Below are 19332 nucleotides of genomic sequence, written 5' to 3'. Positions count from 1 at the left end.
GACTCCCATTACAGCGAGTTTCCTGTGCTCACATGTAGGCCCCTAAACGTAGGTGGTTTGATTAACAAAGGTTTTAAGCTCCTGTCTCAGCTGAACTCTTGACTGCCAAGCCCGTCCCTCAGCTACTCTCTTCACAGCAAAACAAAGAATTGAACCTGACAGCCTCATTTAATATTTCAGATTCCTACAGAACACATGGGACCTTCCCTGTAACGGCTTCCAAACTGTGATGACTGAACTGTGAGAAAGTGAGAGGTTTCAGAAAGTATTCTTGTAAGCAAAAAGCAAACAAATTATAAAAAAAAATAAGAAAAGAAGGTCATTTGGACTAGAAGTGAAATGAAAAATGACCAAGGTATGATCTACACCTGATCCCTCTTCTCTGCTTCTCAGGCTCTCCATCCCTGGACACAATCCTGACAGTTGTATCAAAAGAAATAAAAGAACAAATCTTTCACATCTGCTTTTGTTTCCCAAATAAACTGTCCTTGTCCTTTAATCTTTCATCACTCTGTAAGCATTACCATGCACAGGATAATAACACCGGTAACACTAGTCAAAACAAACACAAGAATGAAAAAAAGAAGAAAAGAAGGCTGAGGTTCTTTAGTCTGTTTTTTATGTTGGTTTTAAACTCATCACTGTTCATTTGCAGTATTTTAAACTAAGCTCATCTACAGCTTTGAGCACATGCAAAATGCTTGTAATGACTCTAAACAAAATAATTGCTGAGGGGCTTCCTGCCACAGCTCAGAGTCACCTTTTAGCTGGTCTAATAGGATTTTGAGCGCACACAAGTTTACACAAGAGATTTGGGAGTACAAAGAAATAAAGAACTGTTTTTGTCCCTCCACACATTTCACCACGAGGACTCCCAGGCCTCGAGGTTTTGATGCAGCACACATACTAATATTATGACTACTGCTTCTCTCTCCTGCAACAGGCACAGCCAAACAAATGCCTTCCTTTCCCTCATGTCTATGGACAGGATACACAAGTGTGGAGCAGAACAGTAAACTCCCAAATTCACCCTGCAGATGGATGTGCTTTTCCCACTATTTCAGCTCAATGACTCTCTTGGTGTCACAGCCCCTTGTCCAGGAGCACATGGGTAAAGCTACAGCAAAATGGAGAAGCTGCAAAGCTGCTGCCGTGCCAGGAGGAAAGGTCCTGCTCCACTGAATGAACGGGAAGTGCACACACCTCCAAGCTGTGGCTGTCACATCCTCCTCAAGTCTCTCTTAGGAGAAGACAGCCCAGCCAGGCCCAGAATATGCCTCCAGAAACTGTAGAGAGCATTGTTTTTAATTTCAGCTTCACTGAATAAGACACTGCAGTATCTTTTAGCTCTTCATGCAGTTTGTACTAGCAAAGATATGGTCTAACAGAGGCCTCTGCAGAAGTGGCAATCAAACTCACAGTCTTTAAAATAAACTTTGCTGATTTTCACACTCCAAAATCCTTAAGTTAAAAAAATAATTCAAGGCTTTCAAGCACAGACTACCATAAATCCTCAGTATTCAGTTAAGGGCAGGAAGCAGCTTACTTCCTACTCTAGACAAGTTTTGTAGAAAAAAAAAAAAACAACCCCAAAAAAGCCTCCACAGAGTGCAAGAACAGGAGCACTGAAAAGCTGTTTCAAAGCAAATCTCCTAAAATCTCGATTTTTTTTTTTACCCATGTTCAAAACACATTCTGCCACTCTGCTCATTCCTTTTGAGTGGCATCAATTCTGAACTATGATCCTAGACTTTAGCTGGAAGGAAAGCTAAAATAACTCAGACTTAATTAGGTAGATAATACAACTGCCAAAATGCTACATAGTAATAATAATAAAAAAATATTTTAAAATATGAACTCTAACTTTAAAATGCATTGTTCCAGAATTTTACAACCTCTCACACTGCTTGAGGCAGCTCTCAAATTCCTTTGGTTAATTATCTAAAAGTACCAAGTCTCACTTGCAGACAATGGAACACACACACACAAAAGAGCATACCTGAATTATTTTTTTTTGATTTTTGCTCAAGTCATATAAATAAAATGTGAATCAAACTAATGGTCTGGAAATGATGCAATGCAAAACTCTTGGCTAGTACACCTTATCATACACTAAAAATAAGTCAACACGTTGTTTCCTTTAGTGTTATTTGTATATATTTTATTTGGGTTCATAGAATAGATTTAACCATTAAAGCCTGTTAATCCCATCTACAAGTCACTTACACGACCACAAATATCCCATAATCCCACTGAAGTACATAAAATACACATATTAAAATACATTAACTCTTCTCAACTGAAAAATTACTGTGGATGTTACAATTCAATTTCTAAACTTAAAAAAAAAAAATTTAAAGGTTTATCTTGAATTCAGTCACGTACAATGGCTAACCAAAGTTCCCAGAATAACTTTATCTGATACATCTGCTCAACAGCAACAGTGACTTTTGCACAGTATGAATATGGAAGTCTGAGGTAAATACAAAGAAATAAGCTGCACCAGTGTGAAAGCAAACAGGGACCACTCATTAGGTGCTCAAATGAGGAACCTCTGAGAGCAAATGACATTTTCCCTCCTCCACAGAGACATATCAACCCAGCAAATAACTGACAAATTAAGTCTCCTGTCTCAAATATAACCTCTTCTTGTGGTTAAAAGGCAATGTTGAAAAGCAAAAGTGAAGTGACATTTGCTGCTATTCTGAGGGGACTTTGCTTTCAGGTCAAAAGTATGCAAAATACAGGTGCAAAAATACCAGGGAGTTGTTAACACTGCATACACCGGTAGGGACCCACTGGCTCCACAGTACCAAAACCAGCTTCCATCTCAAATCAACAAACTTTTCAGCCAGAATTTTGCCAAGAGAAATCAAAAATAATAACAAAGAACAGAGCTCTAACATGAGTCTGTTTGGGAGCTTCTTTCAGAGTGCCCTTTCTTTTCCTCATGTTTCAGTGTCCATTTGTTTTCCTTTTCCTGATATTCCTGCTTCCATGGGGAATGAAGCATCATGGATTCTTCACACATTTTTCTGATATACGAGTGGGTCTCTTAGAATGACAAAAATAATGCCAAGGAGGCCTTCATGCCCAGCAGAGCACAGCAGACAAAGCTATTCTGGTTCACATTATTCAAATAAGGTTTGTGATATTAACAGAGCAGATGTCAAAAGTCTACTCACATTGTACAGAATTCTGTGGCAGTGTGTGTTACTGGGCCACAGCCATGAAAGCAGTCATAGCCCCTCTCACAGTCATCATCAACTCCTTTTCTTCATCCCATCAGAACATCACTTACTTTAAAGTCAAATATTTGTTTCTTCCTTTCCACCAGCAAAAACCATGTTCATTATCCAGTGTTAAGTCACTACCTTGTTTCTTCTTTTTCCCAAATTAAACCAGTGTTATGTGAAGTAAAAGTCAACTCAAGAAACAACCTGCTGTGTGAGCTGAAAACTGTATTTCATGCAGCAATCAAGGAAGAAGGCAGTGAAATGGGAAGAACTGATGCAAGTCTTCCTAAGCACGTGACTGATGGAAGTGACTAAAAATCTTCCTAACCACTGTCATCAACTTTTCAAGATCATGAGTCAATTAAAACCCCACACAAGCAGCTTTCATTCTTTTTCTATCAGTTTTGATGCCATTTTTGAAGGGCCAAGGGTCAATTCCCAGTATTTCATTCACTGTTTCAGTTTCTGGTACTAGAATGCAGAACAAGGAAGCAAACATGGTCAAAAAACATATTCCAGAAGAATCACCACTGGATCAGATTCTCACCTCCTCAGGCTAAGAAAACATCACTTCATTTGGCATGCACAAAAAGCCACGCAAGGCTTAGTCCTCTTTGGAGGATTAGAAATGCTGTCTTGTAATAAATTTGAAAACTAGAGGACATGTGAAAAATCACTGTACAAATCTTTCCTCACGAAGGCAAAAGCAGCAAATACGTTTGGCTTATTTGAAATAAACTGTGAACACTGGATTACAACACTGAGTATGCAGTTTGCAGTGTGCCTGTCTCTGAATTTCACCATGAAGAATGGCCCAGAAAGCCAACTAACCACACACCCCAGCTCTCGGGCGATAAAGCATTCCCAAGGCTGCAGTCACATGGCCAGAAATAAGAAAGGGGAAGTGCTTCAAAACCTTTTTATAAAACAGAAAATGTTTGGTTAAAAAATACCAAGACACACAAATGAGTCTGTAACAACGAAGAGGTGACTTGTAAGAAAAGCTCATGACAAAATAGAAATATTTCTCCTCTTAGGGCTTCGGTTCTCTGCACCTTTTTTCCTTCATTTTATCCTTCTCATGGAAGAGGTAATGCCTGCAAGAACTGAAGGAAACATACACTCGGATGTCTGCATCTCAGATGATCTAATGGAAAACCTGCCTGTGGGGAGGAGAGGGAGCTTCCACCCGGTCCCTGCTTTCTGCCTTGGCACATAAGCACCTCTGCACAATAGACATTCATGGATCTCTGATCCTTCTCAGCTCTTCCAAGTGCTCTCAGCTGCCCAGCAGTAGGCAGCAGAAGGAACACTGGAGTGCAAGGCCATCACCAGCTGTGCCCAGTGCCCCCTGTAGCCACCAGCTCCTGTCTCTGTGTCCCCTGTCTTCTCCCTGTAACACAGAGGGGTCCTCTCAAGCCTGAAGTCACATTCCAAAACTGCACACCCCAACCCAATCCCTTCTCCACAGTGGATTTTACAAACTTTATCTCCCTCAAGTGCAGGGCTGACATCCCTGCTTCCAGGGCAGGTGAGGAGCACAGGCCAGTCATTGCCTCTGGCTTTCAGCCTGGCCTCTGCTGAATAGGCTACTTCTGGCCCTTGCAACATCTCTCCACCACTTTCAGATTCTCCCCTAGTAACTCCTTTCCTCTTTCTAAAGCTCTTCCCAGCCTGCATCTCTGAATCCTTTCCAAAGTAGCCTCTTTTTCCTTCTCTGGATGAGCTGCAGCCATTCCCCATTTGCTGCCCATTCAGCACCTGGGCAGGGAATGAAGACTTACACTTTGCAGCTGGGAGTAACAGCACCACTAAATTCAGCTGGCTAAAAGGAAAGGCCCAGCACAGCAGCACCAGTGCAAAAAGTACATGACACGGGCAAGAAGGGAAGACAGCACCTTCAGTATTTAGTCAGCACAGTGCAAATAAGGTGAAACTGCACTCAAGCAGGAGGCTTTTCCAGATATGAGATATGAAATCTATGAAATGACTGCAGAAACCACTTACCTTATTTTAAAAATTACAAAAAAAAAAGAAAAAAAAGAGGAAATTCAGACTCCCAAGCATGTCTCAAACAGCAGCTGCTCCAAGGAGGAAGAAAAGGCATTCTGACAGCTATATGAAGTTGTATTAATACATTAACTAGAGACTAAAGAAGTCTTGTAATGTTCAAGATAGGATGCAAAAATCTTTATCCTTCCAACCTGAAAGTATGTGTCAAGTTTCTCAGCTACTTATAAAGTGGAAAAAAACTCCAAAAAAATCCAAAACAAAAGCCAGCAATGTGGAAGGGAGGGAGGAGGGGAAACAGTTGGATCCCACACGAACAGCTGGATCTCTAAGCCAGAAACTGCAGTGGATTGTGTGTTGCAATATTCTCAGCCAACGATAAGAGCAGCAGTTGGGCAGGGCAGGAGAGCCTGCTCCCTGGGTGGGAAGCTGTAGTCACACATGAGAGATTTACACTGCTCTCAGCAAAATATCAACATCACAAACAGCAGAGCTTCCATCCTTCTTCTCTCCTTCACTTTGTAAAAATCCCCTCACTTTATACATGACCTGAAAAGCCATTTTGTAAAAAAGGCAGATACAAAACATTGGAGGAAAAAGCAAAACTGGCTGAAATTAAGACTTCGCATTTTTACTCTGGGAATTTTACGCACAGAGTAGATGAGTAAATGGAAAATTTTCCAGAAGTACAGAGACCTTGATGCAGGACCAGTGCAAACCAGAAAGGAGTGTGTTCAACAGACAGCATTCCTCCAGAGGCTGATTACATTACCTGTGTGGTCTGAGTGAAGGTGAGGTGAATACAGGCATTGTATATGATAAGAACAGAGCAGCCTTTCTTTGTCAGTCAGGCTCTGTAAGCTCTCTTTAAACAAACTGCACAATTTAAATCTCGCTGTAATCGAGGAGGTGCAGACACAGATCCACAATCAGAATTTTTAAAATAATCCAAGTAGAAGAGCAATGCAGGTTAACCTGGCCATTAAGGATGGGAAGGAAAGCAAACAACAGCACATACAAAATCTGGAAAACCTCAGCTCAGTGCTGACTCTGCAGCACATCTGCCAACACACAGACACCATTACCTGGCAGCAGCCACAGCAGGCAGCACCAATCTGGGGCTTGCTTGGTGAGGAGTGGGGAGCAACGCCCCAGAGCTGGCAGGGCTGAAGCTTTTAACCATGCCAGCAAATTAGAGTTTAGGAGATGTGAAATGTCTGCCCACAGGTAAGCCAGGCTGCACAGTGGGGAACACACTGACAACCCAGAGACTTCTGGATTTGAGTCCCAGTTTTGGCATTTATTAGTGACTCTGACCTACCCAAGCCAAATTTGGCACTACTAAGAAAGGAGCTGTCTTAGCTTTTGATCCCTGTTTCCCAGAACCAACAGAAACAAAGGGGAAAGCAAGCAGGAAGACAGTCTCATTTCTCATGGGAATGCAGCATGCCAGGTAGGGCCCTGGTATGGGGCAGTCTGGCAAAAGCAGAAATGTATACAGTGAAAGTCTCCTGCTAAAAAGTGAGTGAGAAAGCAGAACAGAACAGTTTATTTTGATAGGAGAGTTATCTGTACTTGAGGGTTTGGCACAACACCTTGGAGTCCCACAGTTATGTTGTTAGTGGCCTGTTAATCAGACTGTTTTGATCCCTGGCTGTTCAACAAATTGCAGATATTTATTATTCAGTCCTCCAGTGCCGAACTGCAAACCCAGGGGATATGTGTACACAGTTTTGCAAGGGATGATTTATGCCAACCGTTCTGATCTTTCTACTTCTTTCACCACCCATCCCAAAGGGGAAAATAGTGGAGATAGCAAAATCTTGCTTTAGGGTTAAAATACCTATTTGAGTGCTGTCAATACTTGTCCATGAACTAAAAGTATAAAGAGATGTCTCTGGTATTATTCCTTCAGACATTTCAAGCAAGAGTGTTCAGGGGCTGGCTGGTTTTGATCAGAAACAGAAACCATCAGAAAATTTTGTACTGTCCTTTCCATCAGGAGAGTGACATGATACTGAAGACTCATCTTGTAAGTCACAATAACACAAACAGATGAGGGCATTTTTTTTTTCAGAATCACATGGATGTATTGACCTTGCAAAATTGTAACCACCTATAAGCAAGTGCAGTGATTAAAGATCACATCCACATCCATGCATGTCCTATTTATCCTGTTAGTCCAGGCTGCTTAAATGACAGACACACAAAGCTATCAATATCTCAAGTATCTTCTGGAAATCCCCATATATGCACCCTGGAAGACAGAGAAATGCATCTGAGGCCTTACAATACTAAAAGAGGGGGAATAAAAATTTTAAATTAAACAATATTTCCTCTTCAATCTCTAGAGAGTACTACACTTAACACAGTTCAAATGGGACATTAGGCAAACTGGTGTTAAAGAGTTTTTGTTTCTTACCTCCTCAGGTACAATGATTAAAGGGTATTTGTCCTCTGACAAGAAGTTAAAAATAACCCACACTTTAAATGCGTCTTCATCGCTAATCAGCAAAGGACTTTTAGAGAGGTTCTTTTTAGCACAGAGAGTCCAGCACATCCTGTTGAATTCAACTTTGTCAAAGTTTCCTTGAACCTAAAGAGAAGAAATTGAAGAACAACAAAGAAATTGATATGCATGAATGGCACAGAATAGCAGACAGACAAAGTTTATCAGGTTTCATCATACAAAAAGCAGCAAGAAAATTGTAGTTTGCACGAACCAGCAAGGCCCAAACAGAGCACTGCAGCAACCCTAGTCTGACTTCCTGCATGGGGTAAAATAAAGAACTTCTCCTAGCAAAACTGACATGCAACCTTCAATCTCTGGTTGAGTTAATAATACCCTGACTCCATGGAAAGGAGGCTACAGTGCACTCTGTGTTTCCTCTAGCACATCAGCTTCCAAACCATCTCCTGTCTTAGTTCCAGCTGCCCTCCTATTGCAGTGACTTACTGAGATTTTATATAGCAAACCTGGAAACCAGCATAGCCAAATCCACATGTGGATATGCTAAAAGCAATAATGGAGCAACAATTGGGAAGAACCTTTGCTTTTTACTTCACATTACTCAAACTAACTCTTGCAGAGTACTCATAAACACAGAATAATTTTTTTCCTCAAATCCTAATCCACTTAAAATCTTTGCTTTTTCTCAGGCTTGCAAACCTTCACCTCACTGATACAAAAATTCCTACTGTTTTCATTATCCTTTATCATACCTAGCAGCTGCACCTACAGATCTGTGAATTATTTATATAGGCAAGAGCTTTCATTTACTGTTCTGTTTTCAAACCCTTGTTTAAGTTACACATTAAACCTATTTATTATCCCCCATAATTTAGCAAGCCTATTTCTTTACCAATGTGTAACTGATAAAGGCAAGTTCAGCACTAATGGAAGTCCCTTTGAGATTTTGGAAAACACATCTAAGAAACAGGTTCTTGTACCTCTTGTGGTAGTGAGAACAGTAATGGTCAGTGATCTTTTTCATGATAAGCCAAACCACAGATCTCAGATGGTTCAAGAACACTAATGCAAACTGTATGATTTCCTACCCAGTTGGGTAAATGGTCAGATATATGGACCTCACCACACTGTAACAGTCAATGACAGACATGGGAAGCCCATGAACTGATGTGGGTGGAGGGGAAAAAGAGGGGAAAAAAAGATAAAAAAAGAAAGACAGAAGTAAACAAGAAACCAACCTGATGCCAAGAACAGTCTCCAGGCATAAAAGTGAGACTGTGAACAAAAACCATAGACTTTGCATGCTTTCAGAGGCCACCAACATGAATGCAAGAGATGCAAGAGGCTACAGCTGTCCTTTGACTTAGGTGGCAGCTGTAGGAGCCAGAGCTGCTACAGCCACAAGTTCAGCATCTGTCTTGTCTGCACAAGAAACATGGATCTTAAATGAAACACCAACTAAACAAACAAACACCCTCTGGATGAAGGGCTAAACGTCAGGATTCCTTCTTCTGTCTTCTATTTGCCAGCACTTCACCTCTTGGCTACTCTTGCCTGTACTTTTTCTGTGTCCTCCCCACCCTGCCCAATGAACCATGACTCCTTTTCTAAAAGCCCTTTTCCCAGCCTATGGTGAGCAGTTCCACCTTGGCAATGTCCTGGTGGTGCAGGGGTTCTGCTAATGCAGCAAAGCAGGACTGCAGCACCTCAGACACTCCTGTCAAAGCCCAGGTCACCTGCAGCACGGCCCTGCCACCAGGACTGTGCAGCACCTGAGCAGGAGGTTTCAGAACCATTTTACCACAAGGCAATAGGCCCTGTGGTGCCAGCAATCCCACTTTAGACATGTAAGCCCTTTTCTCAGAATCCAGGCTTGATTCTGAAATGGACTTTGTGGGGCCTAAGTCATCCAGAACAGAGACGCTGTTTAGGAATTATACAGGACAATAATTACATCAGCACAGAAGCCCTGGCTCTCCAAAATAACAGTTCCAAAAATATAACAAGCACTGGTAGTGTAAGTTGCATTCATGAAGTTGCCTGGAAGATGAGATAACCTGAGGTCTGAACAATGTCCTTCTTTGTCTGCCCCCACCAGGACTCTTCCTTGCTCTAAATAAGGCCTGCTGTAAAATACCACCACTGCCATCACTGAAAAGGAAACATTTCCAGTTGGTATTTAAAGATATACATTGTGAATAACAGAACATGCTAAAATATGGTTAAGAAACCAAGAAAAACAAGTTATGAAGACACTATATTGGCAAATTACAGCTCTCTTCTCAAAGAGACATTTACAGAACAAGACAGGTTTTGTTTCAGATGCAAGAAAATTCCAGATACATCTGTCTGCTGGGTAACAAGATGCATAACACTGGAAATCAATCAGGCAATACTAATTACTCAAATCATGTATTGAAATTACCTATGTGGATAAAGGAAATTAGTTCCAGCAAATGTACCTCATTTAACTAGCTTGTCTTTCTTGACAATTGTCCCTTTCTTGATGATTCCTTGGTTCTATATAAGGGGGCTTTATTGCAGGGTAAGTCAGCACCAAAAAAAAAAAAGAAAAGAAGTTACAACTGTATTTAAGAATACAACAGAAGTTATTTCCAAAGGTTACAAAGTCCTCTCAGTACAATTCTGTCACAGTTATAGAACTATTTAAAAAGAAATTTAAGAGATCATTCTTTAAATATTTTATGAATGTTTTAAAATATCTTAAGATCAAAAAACCTCTCTTGTGCCAGTGACTCTTGCTCAAATCAGTTAATTTGCCATAAGATGCATGACTGGAAATTGAGAGAACATCCTGTATAACATCTGGGGTATAAAGCATCACTCCTTCTTTAGTAGCTTTGATTACTAGAATATACTAAAGGCAATTTTCCTACAATCACCCCATCTAAAATAACAGATTACGCCTTGGAAAAATAAAGAAGGAGTTTCTTGTTTGCTTTTTTTTTTTTTGCTTGTTTGTTTTAAACAAAGGAGACGCGCAATGAATCAGTGACTTCATCCCACTGCATGCTGCCTTTTGGCACTGATGTAAACTCATGTCTAAAAGAAGTCATAGTCAAGATTTTTCCTGTCCAAAAAGATAGTCTTCTGGCCAAACAACTTCACTAATTTTCTTGTTTACAAGCATTTAGTCAAGATCAAACAACATGAAGTTACATATAATTTAATCCTGTTCCTTAACACTCTCATCTTTTAAGATTAACTGATAATATGGATATACCAGGCAATCACTGGAAGCCAGATCAGTATATGAATAAAACAAAACAAGAAAGTATACACAGTCCCTTTCATACCTACTTACTTACATAGCCAGGTCTGTCATTTTCAGATAAAAGTGTTACCTCAATGCAACTTTGCTCTTCATTTCCATAACTATTCTCCCAAGAACCCCCCTTTAACAATAAAGCATTTTTATATTAAAAAAGCTATACATATCTCCTTTGGGTTTTCTTTACTTAATGGCTTGCTACTGCCTACAAAGAGTATTAACCCACTGTGGTTCAGCCTTTCCCACTGTAATCCTTTGGTCAAAATAAATTAAGGCCTTATCTTTTTTTTCCCAGAATTTGGGGGAAAAAAAGACTGCTTGGTCTCCACAGGATCTCAGATAGCCAAGATGAAGCAGAAAGGAGATCACAACTTCTTAGGGACAAAGCAGGATTCCTCAGCATCAAACAACCAAGACATTAATGAGGTACCTTTATGTGTATTAAAGGCCAACAACTCCCACACATCAAACAGAACACTCTAGGGGTGTTTCTCATACTCTTTGGGTATGAGAGAAACACAGACTACAGAGGCTTCAGAGAAGCTGATAAGTCTCTGCTAGATATAAGCAGCCAGACTGCATTATATATATATATATCACATTTTCCACCACTATTAAATGAAGGAGCAAAAATCAGCAAATGAGGCTGAGGAGATTGCACCATCTGCAACTGCTGCATTGGACTTCCCTGCAGCACATCAGTTCAGGACTTTTTCACATAACAGAAGAGAGCAAACAGCCCTGTATCTCTGCAGCCACAACATCAAAGTTTGAGGGTTTCTGGGGCTGGCCCTCAAGTGTACAAGAAATCAGTGGTGTTGATGTTTCCACCATCACACGAGCTGCTTTTGCTGTCCAGCCCAGTATGTGAACAGAAGACAGAAAAAAAGCAGGAAGATCATTGTCTGGGGTTTCTTAACTTTCCAACCCAAGGACCACCTATTTTAGAACACGATGGAGAGGAGAGGAGGGGAAGCTCTGCTGGCTTTCCAGAGTTCCTCCTGAAACCAGGCACAACAGAAGACTGAAGAATGCTCAGACATGAAAGGAAAGAACTTGCAAGACAAAACTCACAACACGCCCTAATGTCACCCACTGTAACTCTCTGAAGGGATCTACTTGTTAAAGTACTTTGTGACAAACAGTGAAGGTATTTTTACCCTTTCTGTTTGCAAAGGAGTCTGTGACAATATTCTGTTATAGCTGCAGTATAAAGTGGGACAACCTATAGCTCCCAGACACTTTCAGATAAATTCAGGGTGAGTCGCTCTACTAATATGAGCATGGTTCTGCATGAACACAGCTTAGGCAAGGGCCAGATGTAACAGGAAATAGAAACCAAGGAGAGAAGAGGTAGAGAAGTGCACCCTTCCATTTTTAGGCACAGGCTCTCCAGAGTAGCCACCCTGTGAGGACCCCACAGACACACTCCCAACCAGTGTCTTCACACCAGCAGCAGCCTCCTGCATGCACCAGTTACTGCAAAGACACTCTAACAACAAAAGCTAATACAAGAAAGCACACAACACAAGAATCCAAAACTTACCTTTTCCAAGATGAATTTATTTAGGTAAGGCATGTAACCCTGATTGGAAACTGGTCCTTCATCATCATCCCTGAAGTGCTCTTCCAAGGCCACTGGATCATGGGGAACATTTAACACAGTGCACAAGTTGTGAGAAAGGACCTAAGGACAGAAGAGAAACCAGTGACACTGCTGTCAGCCTTAACCAGGGTGTGTTCCCTCCACAGCAGACCTGTGACTCCAAAACCATGCGCATAGTGACACTTTGATGTCACCACAAGTTCTGCCCCATGAAGTTTTGTCAGAAAGCAAAACTAAAAAATCCTTATTTGATGTTTTTGGAGAGTTGCATGTTCCAGAAGCAATACAAGCACAGGGAGGTACAGCCCTAGAGAGCTGCAAATGCACCCACACAAGTTCCCCTTTGTACATATACCCCATGCAGCTGAAAGGCATGCAGGAACACCAGAATAATATTTGCAGAGTGAAGTCAGATAGCTATCAAAACAGCCACAAACACCTAGCCTTTGAAATGATAAATATTTATATCTAGTGAAAATGAGTAACAAAGAAAACAACTCAACGTGTAGCTTTCATTTACAAACAAATGACTATTCAGATTAATGCATTAACTATGGATTTCTCTCATCTGCTTGCTTTTGAGCTGCTTCTCAACACAGACCCCATGTTTCAGTTGGCAAAGGAAAAGAATGCTACAGAAAGGGGAAGGGCTTAGGTGTGCTTCTCAAATTTTTATTTTAAAAAGCTATTTGCATGAAGTATGTCACGAACTTGACACCCACAAACACACATGTCTGTTCTTGAGAACTGAGCTTCAAGAAGAAGACTACACACTTGACTAATTTTAAGGAAGCACTGAATTACTAAAAACTAACTGGCAGCCAGCACATCTCAACTTCTTCAGCTCGAGCTGAGCTTTGCAAGCACAGACCAAGACCTCAGTACCAAATGGAAGGCAGAGCCTGAGCAGGAGTAACTCCTGTGCCACCAGCACTTCCCAAAACATGGCAAAGCACCATCCCTCCCTTTGGCTGCTCACACTGTCTGGAGTCAGGTCAGACCTGGAACAGGCTGCCTCACTGCACCCCAAGCACTGGGGAAACTCTCCCTTGGCACGATGCAGAGCTGAGCACTGAAATCATGTCCCATCAACATAAGCTGGGTTAAGAATTTAATATCACACACCTTGTTATGGTTTGCATGGAAAAAAAAAATGTAACAAAGGCAAAAAATACAGCTAAAAATTACACAAATGGTAAAACAGATCACATCTTTTGAAAAAGTATGCTGCCAGTGCTAATAACAGCACTTTTTATGCTGCCAGTGCTAATAATAGTTCTTTTTTAAAAATCGAACTACATCAACTACATGGAACCAAGTGCAACTGAATTTTGTGGGTTTTAGAGAATTTTAGAAAACAGATCCAAATGATGCAAAGAGAAAATGGTAAAAAAAATGTGCAGAAAACTTATAAGCATGTCTACTTAGGTGAGTAGACATGAAGTGGATAAAGATAGTATAAAGTAAAGTATAAAGTAGTTGTAGAACAAGAAGTGAAAGTCTGAAGTTGTCAAAGCCTAGGAAATCAAACCAAAGCTACACACTTAAAATGTCTAGGCCTTCCCCCACACACTAGCCCCCAAGAAAAAAGAAAATGTACATTTACTATTCTGATACATGATAAGGAGACAGCAGAATCTAAGTGTTAGTTAGCAGAAAATATTACAAAGATAGCCCAAGATGTATGTTCAGTTCAGAGGAGAATTCTTCTCTACATACTGCTGAAGTTAAATTTGGTTTTAGAAAAGGACATGTTTCCATAAGAAATACATATTTTCACTGATGTATGGTAACACTAAGGCATTACAGCTAATAAGATGCAGAAATTAAAAAAAAAATAAAAATAAAAATAAAAAATAAAAACCACCCAGCCCAACAAAAGCTGCACTTCCCAAAGCAGTGAAAGAGCGTTTAGAAGTTGTCACATTTCACACCACTCTCCATCAACAGTATATTTCACTTCAACCCATCCTTGTCTCTCTTGTCTCTAACCATCACATCAGATCAAGCATTTGAGTCCATGTGACTTACATATGGGGTTGGGGGAATGTACTATCATGTGTGTTTCCCCTTCTATTTAAGGCTTCTGCTGATATTTATAGAAGCCCGAGGGATTCTTGAATTTCTGAGAGCGATGATCATTGTTTTCCAACCACACTGTAGTCGCTAATACTATAACTAAAAAAATATTCAGCTAATAAAAATATTCTAAAAGCATGACTGATTTCATCTTACTACCAAAGCAACTTAAAAATCTAAATAAAACACTTTCTTATCATGTTCTTTCTACATAATTTGTCCTCTCCTTTTTTTTTTTTTTTTTTTTTTTTTTTTTTGTGTTCTTGCTGTGCCTGGTCTGTCAGAAACCTAGGTGGTTTCCACATCAAGTGACCAACTTCCCAGGAAAGAATTCCACTTTCAATGATTTTCTAAGACCTGCCTTATCTGCAATCTCTCTGGTGCCCAGAGCTCTCTTTTCATAACTCAGGAAATTCCTCGGCGCCTGCCAAAGCCTGCCACTCTCTAAGGCAGCCAAGCGCCAGCTGAATTCTTCCCTTGCAGGGTAAGCCAGAAAAATTCTGCCCTGAGGTCTCATTTGGTTTTGTTCTCTCAAATCACATTAGCTGGACCAGAAGATGCTCTATGTTAATTAACAATTTTAAAAAATAACAACAAACAACAAATAGCTGAGCACTGGGTTAACTGGGGTACAAAAAAATTACCTTGCCTTGCAGAAGCTGCATGAACCGTGAGGAAGTTTTGCACCAGTCAGGATTATTTCCCCAGGGCCCACAGGGTTGCCAGGCAGCTTTATCCTTCCACATTTATCACGCTCTTCGTGCCAAAGGCAACTCCTGCCCCAGCCCAGACTCATCTCTGCTGCAGCACGGGGGTACAGGGGGGTCCCCAAACTGGAGTGTGAGACAGCACAAGCAGTCAAGGGGTTCATGATACCAGTGCACTCTGGGTACAACAACTCCCTCATTTTCAAGGAAAAGTTTTGTAAGAAAGATGCCTGGTGGCATCTCATCTTTCCCTGGGAACACTGAAGGTGTTCTGTTCCAAATACAAGCAAGCTGAACGCCAAAGGTCATCACAGACTTTGGATTTACTTTATTTATGCCCTGTTTCATGCTGTTTTACCTTCAGGTCTACTCTGCCAGAGCCGCTCCCCTCTTGAGTTCCCATTTTCCAAAACTTTCAGCACGTGTGGAATTGTTCCCATGTGAGTAGTTCCATTTAAGCATGTCCATAAAAGTGATCTGCATTTCTACAGGGAGAGGGAGGATCTGCTAGACTACTTACTGCTCAGCACAAAAATTTGGCCCAGATGACAGTGGGAGCATTACCAGGGCAGACTAATCCTGCAGCAGCTATTGTCAGCTTCTTGGTAGTTCTCTCTTTTTCTTTTCCATCTTTCAGGGGGGTCTTCCCACTGCCCGTCTCTTTTTCAGATTTTAAAATGTTGGCATCCTAGATCCCAACAGCTCCATTCACTGGCTTCGTGTGAATTCATTCCAAGACATTCTTGGCTCATCTCTCCCTAATATCCATGTCAGCAGCCAGCCAGCCAGCCAAAATAAGGCTACTCACAAGCACTTTCTCTTTTTCTTTTATGACCAGCGTTAAAGTAGCATCATATAAGCCCCTTGTCACAAGCACCAGGTCTTTTCATCCAGGGTACACCATACACACACCATATCCTGCATCATCATCACATCCCGAGGTGCGGCCTCCTTATCCATTCAGGTAGCACCTACTGGAGCTCCATCTGGAGCCTCATTATTTCACATCAGGGCTACTGCAGCAGCCTCCTTCCCAGCTGCATGAGTGTATTCCAGCCCAGCCTCCTGACACTCGTGCCCTTCACCCACATCAGCTCCTGTTCCTTCGTTCACTCCTTTCACCTCTGGGCACTTGCACACTCCTCATCACCATTTTCAACAACTTCACCCTTCCTTTTGCCTTCATTATCTGCACAATCCCCCTTGGCCTCCAGTCACATACTGGTGTCAGCCTGCATCTGCCCAAGTTGCCTTTCAGTCCTGGGGCTCCTAGTCCTTAGGAAGAGCTCCTTGTTAACATACTCCGTGTACTGCACCTTTCTTCTACATCTTCCCTGAAACCAGCTGACAAAACAGAATCACACAGAGTCCATTAGGCTGAAAAAGACCCCCGAGATCAGCAAGTCCAAGCTATGACTGAACACCACCATGTCAACCAGACCATGGTACTGAGTGACACATCCAGTCTTTCCTTAAATACCTCCAGGGGCTCCATCACTTCCCTGGGCAGCCCATTCCAGTATCTAATCAGCCCCTCTGTGAAATCATTCTTCCTAATGTCCAACCTGAACCTCCTCTGGTACAGTTTAAGCTTTTTTCCTCTTGTTGGTTGCCTGGAAGACAAGACCAAGCCCCACCTGGCTACAATCTCTCTTCAGGCAGTTGCAGAGTGGTAAAACCACCCCTGAGCCTCCTTTTCTTCAGGCTCAACACCCCCAGCTCCCTCACCTGCTCCTCACAGGACTTGTGCTCCAGACACTTCACCACCTTTGTTGCCCTTCTCTGGACTCTCTCCAGCACCTCAATGTCCTTCCTAAACCGAGGGGCCCAGAACTGGACACAGCACTTGAGGTGTGGCCTCAACAGTGCCCAGCACAGGGGACAATCCCTGCCCTGGTCCTGCTGGCCACAGTATTGCTGATCCAGGCCAGGAGGCCACTGGCCCTCTTGGTCACCTGGGCACAGGCTGGCCCAAGGTTAAACAGGCTGCTGATCCACTGGGAACTGCTGCTCTCAAGCACAGTGTCATGGCCCCGTCATTTCCCCATGCTCCCTGTTCCAGTCCATCGGCTGCCTGTGCTTTCCTGGCAGAGCAGCATCCTGCCCTCACACCTCTCGGCCGGGATTGCTCATGGCCACCCCAACACACACACACACTGAGCCCCGCTGACAGCCCGGAGCAGGACCCCGGCCGTGAGTCACGGTGACTAATTTCCTACTGCCCTCCACGGCGGCACAAAGCCGATTGTCCGGCCGGGTCTGCCCAGCCCTGCCCCTGCCTCCCTACATTGTTCAAGGTCTTCCTCTCCGCTCAGACCATCCCTCTCGCCCCCGATTACACCACTCTTCCTCTTCCCACAGGCCGCTGACTTCACGTTTAGGGGAAAGGCAAAGCGAAGGTAAGAGGTATAATGAGCCTATAACACCCCAGACACAAGAACGGACCAGTAGAGATTTTCTAAGCCTGACAAGAAGCTTTGACAGTATTTCCACATGTGGGTCACCATCCTCATTCTGCAGATAGCATCCAGGAATCCAAGACCCCAACACTTAGAAAACACACCCCAATGCAGCTTGTAAAACAACACAAGAAATAAACTAAAATAAACCCACTGCCTAAGCAGAGACAAGTCACAAAGCAACGTGTGGAAGAGCTTCCAGAGAGGGTGTAAAAACTAACTGGTGGATCTTGCCAAGATCCAATCATACACATACACTGCAAGCAGTTTTGCTGGATGTCAAGTGGAACCATATTTACAGTGTTTCAAGATCCATATGAAAAACAGATTTAATGCTAGCACCTTAGAGAAACTTCTAAAACAAGTTAATTTTAAAATTGCAGATTGTAAGAAAGATGAAATTGGATCTAAGTGTAGGAAAGGATGCAATCTGCATGAAGCTTGTGCTGGAATCACAGCAGCAGCTATAACTGTGTACACAGAACTTACACCTGAGCCTTGCTGTATCAGTGTTTGAGCGTGCCAAGAAACACACTGGCAAAACAATGACTGTGTCCAGTTTTAAAGCTGTAATTTAAGAACAGAATACACAAATGTTTCTGCTGATGTAGAAAAAAAGACTAAGAGCTGCAGCCAGCATAACAGTAAAACTTCTGAATAGTTTTAAAAAAGTAGGAAAACACAAAACAAACAAACAAACAAACATAAATCAGTGCGTACTGGAAGAAGACAATATTCAAAATTACACAGAGGACTGATTTGACTGTCTCCTCTCTCCGCAGCTCAGAACATACAGAAAAGATACAAATGGAAAAGAGACATTTCATGACATCCTTACTATTCCAAGCAAGTCCCATTTTTGCCCTCAAGCATTTGCTGTTTCTCCAGATTACAAAACAGACCAAACTGACTCACCTCCATCCATCTGCTCTATATCTACTGAAAACAAATGTGTGATGCAAACCCTTTGCAGTAGGGCCTCAACTACAGAACACACACACACATTTATTTTTCTCACAGTATTTAAAGTTAATTATTTTTATGGAAGGATCAAAGGTCACTTCTAGGCAGAGTAACTAGAGATCACTCCCTTTAACAACCAAACGTATTATCCTTAGGAACTTCCCTGAAACGTGATGGCAGCATCTTATACTGAATTACACAAACCAAAGACACACTGCCCGTGAGTTTTCTTACTGAGAAGGGAAGAGTTCAGCAGGTTATAACACTGCCATTCTCACAAAGCAAATAGGTTTTTATCATTTTTTTAAAACAGCAGTTCCACTAAATTATTAAGCATATTTTTCTAATATCACAGATCTCTACTAACCTGTTGATCTCCAAGCATCATCTCTCCATTTTACAGGAGTGCTGTATCTTCCTCATGATGATGAGAAACTTCATTGTGAAATATCTTCTCAGGCCAACTTAGCCTTATCTCTATCACTTAGGAACTTTTTTTTTTTTTTTTTT

At 41.8% G+C, this 19332-nt stretch overlaps 1 protein-coding gene across 1 annotated transcript in view; it reads right to left on the bottom strand.

Annotated features, from left to right (window-relative positions):
- Positions 1-19332, bottom strand: part of SWAP70 (switching B cell complex subunit SWAP70) — a 34466-nt gene that overhangs the window by 13382 nt on the left and 1752 nt on the right. Inside the window, exons 2-3 of the mRNA XM_083864169.1 lie at positions 12555-12695; positions 7669-7842 (exon numbers count right to left, since the gene is read on the bottom strand). Coding sequence (XP_083720295.1) covers positions 7669-7842; positions 12555-12695 — 315 coding nt within the window. The remainder of the gene's footprint in view (positions 1-7668; positions 7843-12554; positions 12696-19332) is intronic.

This window comes from Zosterops lateralis, assembly GCF_965231275.1.
Source record: "Zosterops lateralis genome assembly, chromosome: 6".
In the NCBI taxonomy this organism is placed as follows: domain Eukaryota; kingdom Metazoa; phylum Chordata; class Aves; order Passeriformes; family Zosteropidae; genus Zosterops; species Zosterops lateralis.
This window is presented reverse-complemented; position numbering and strand designations above follow the sequence as displayed.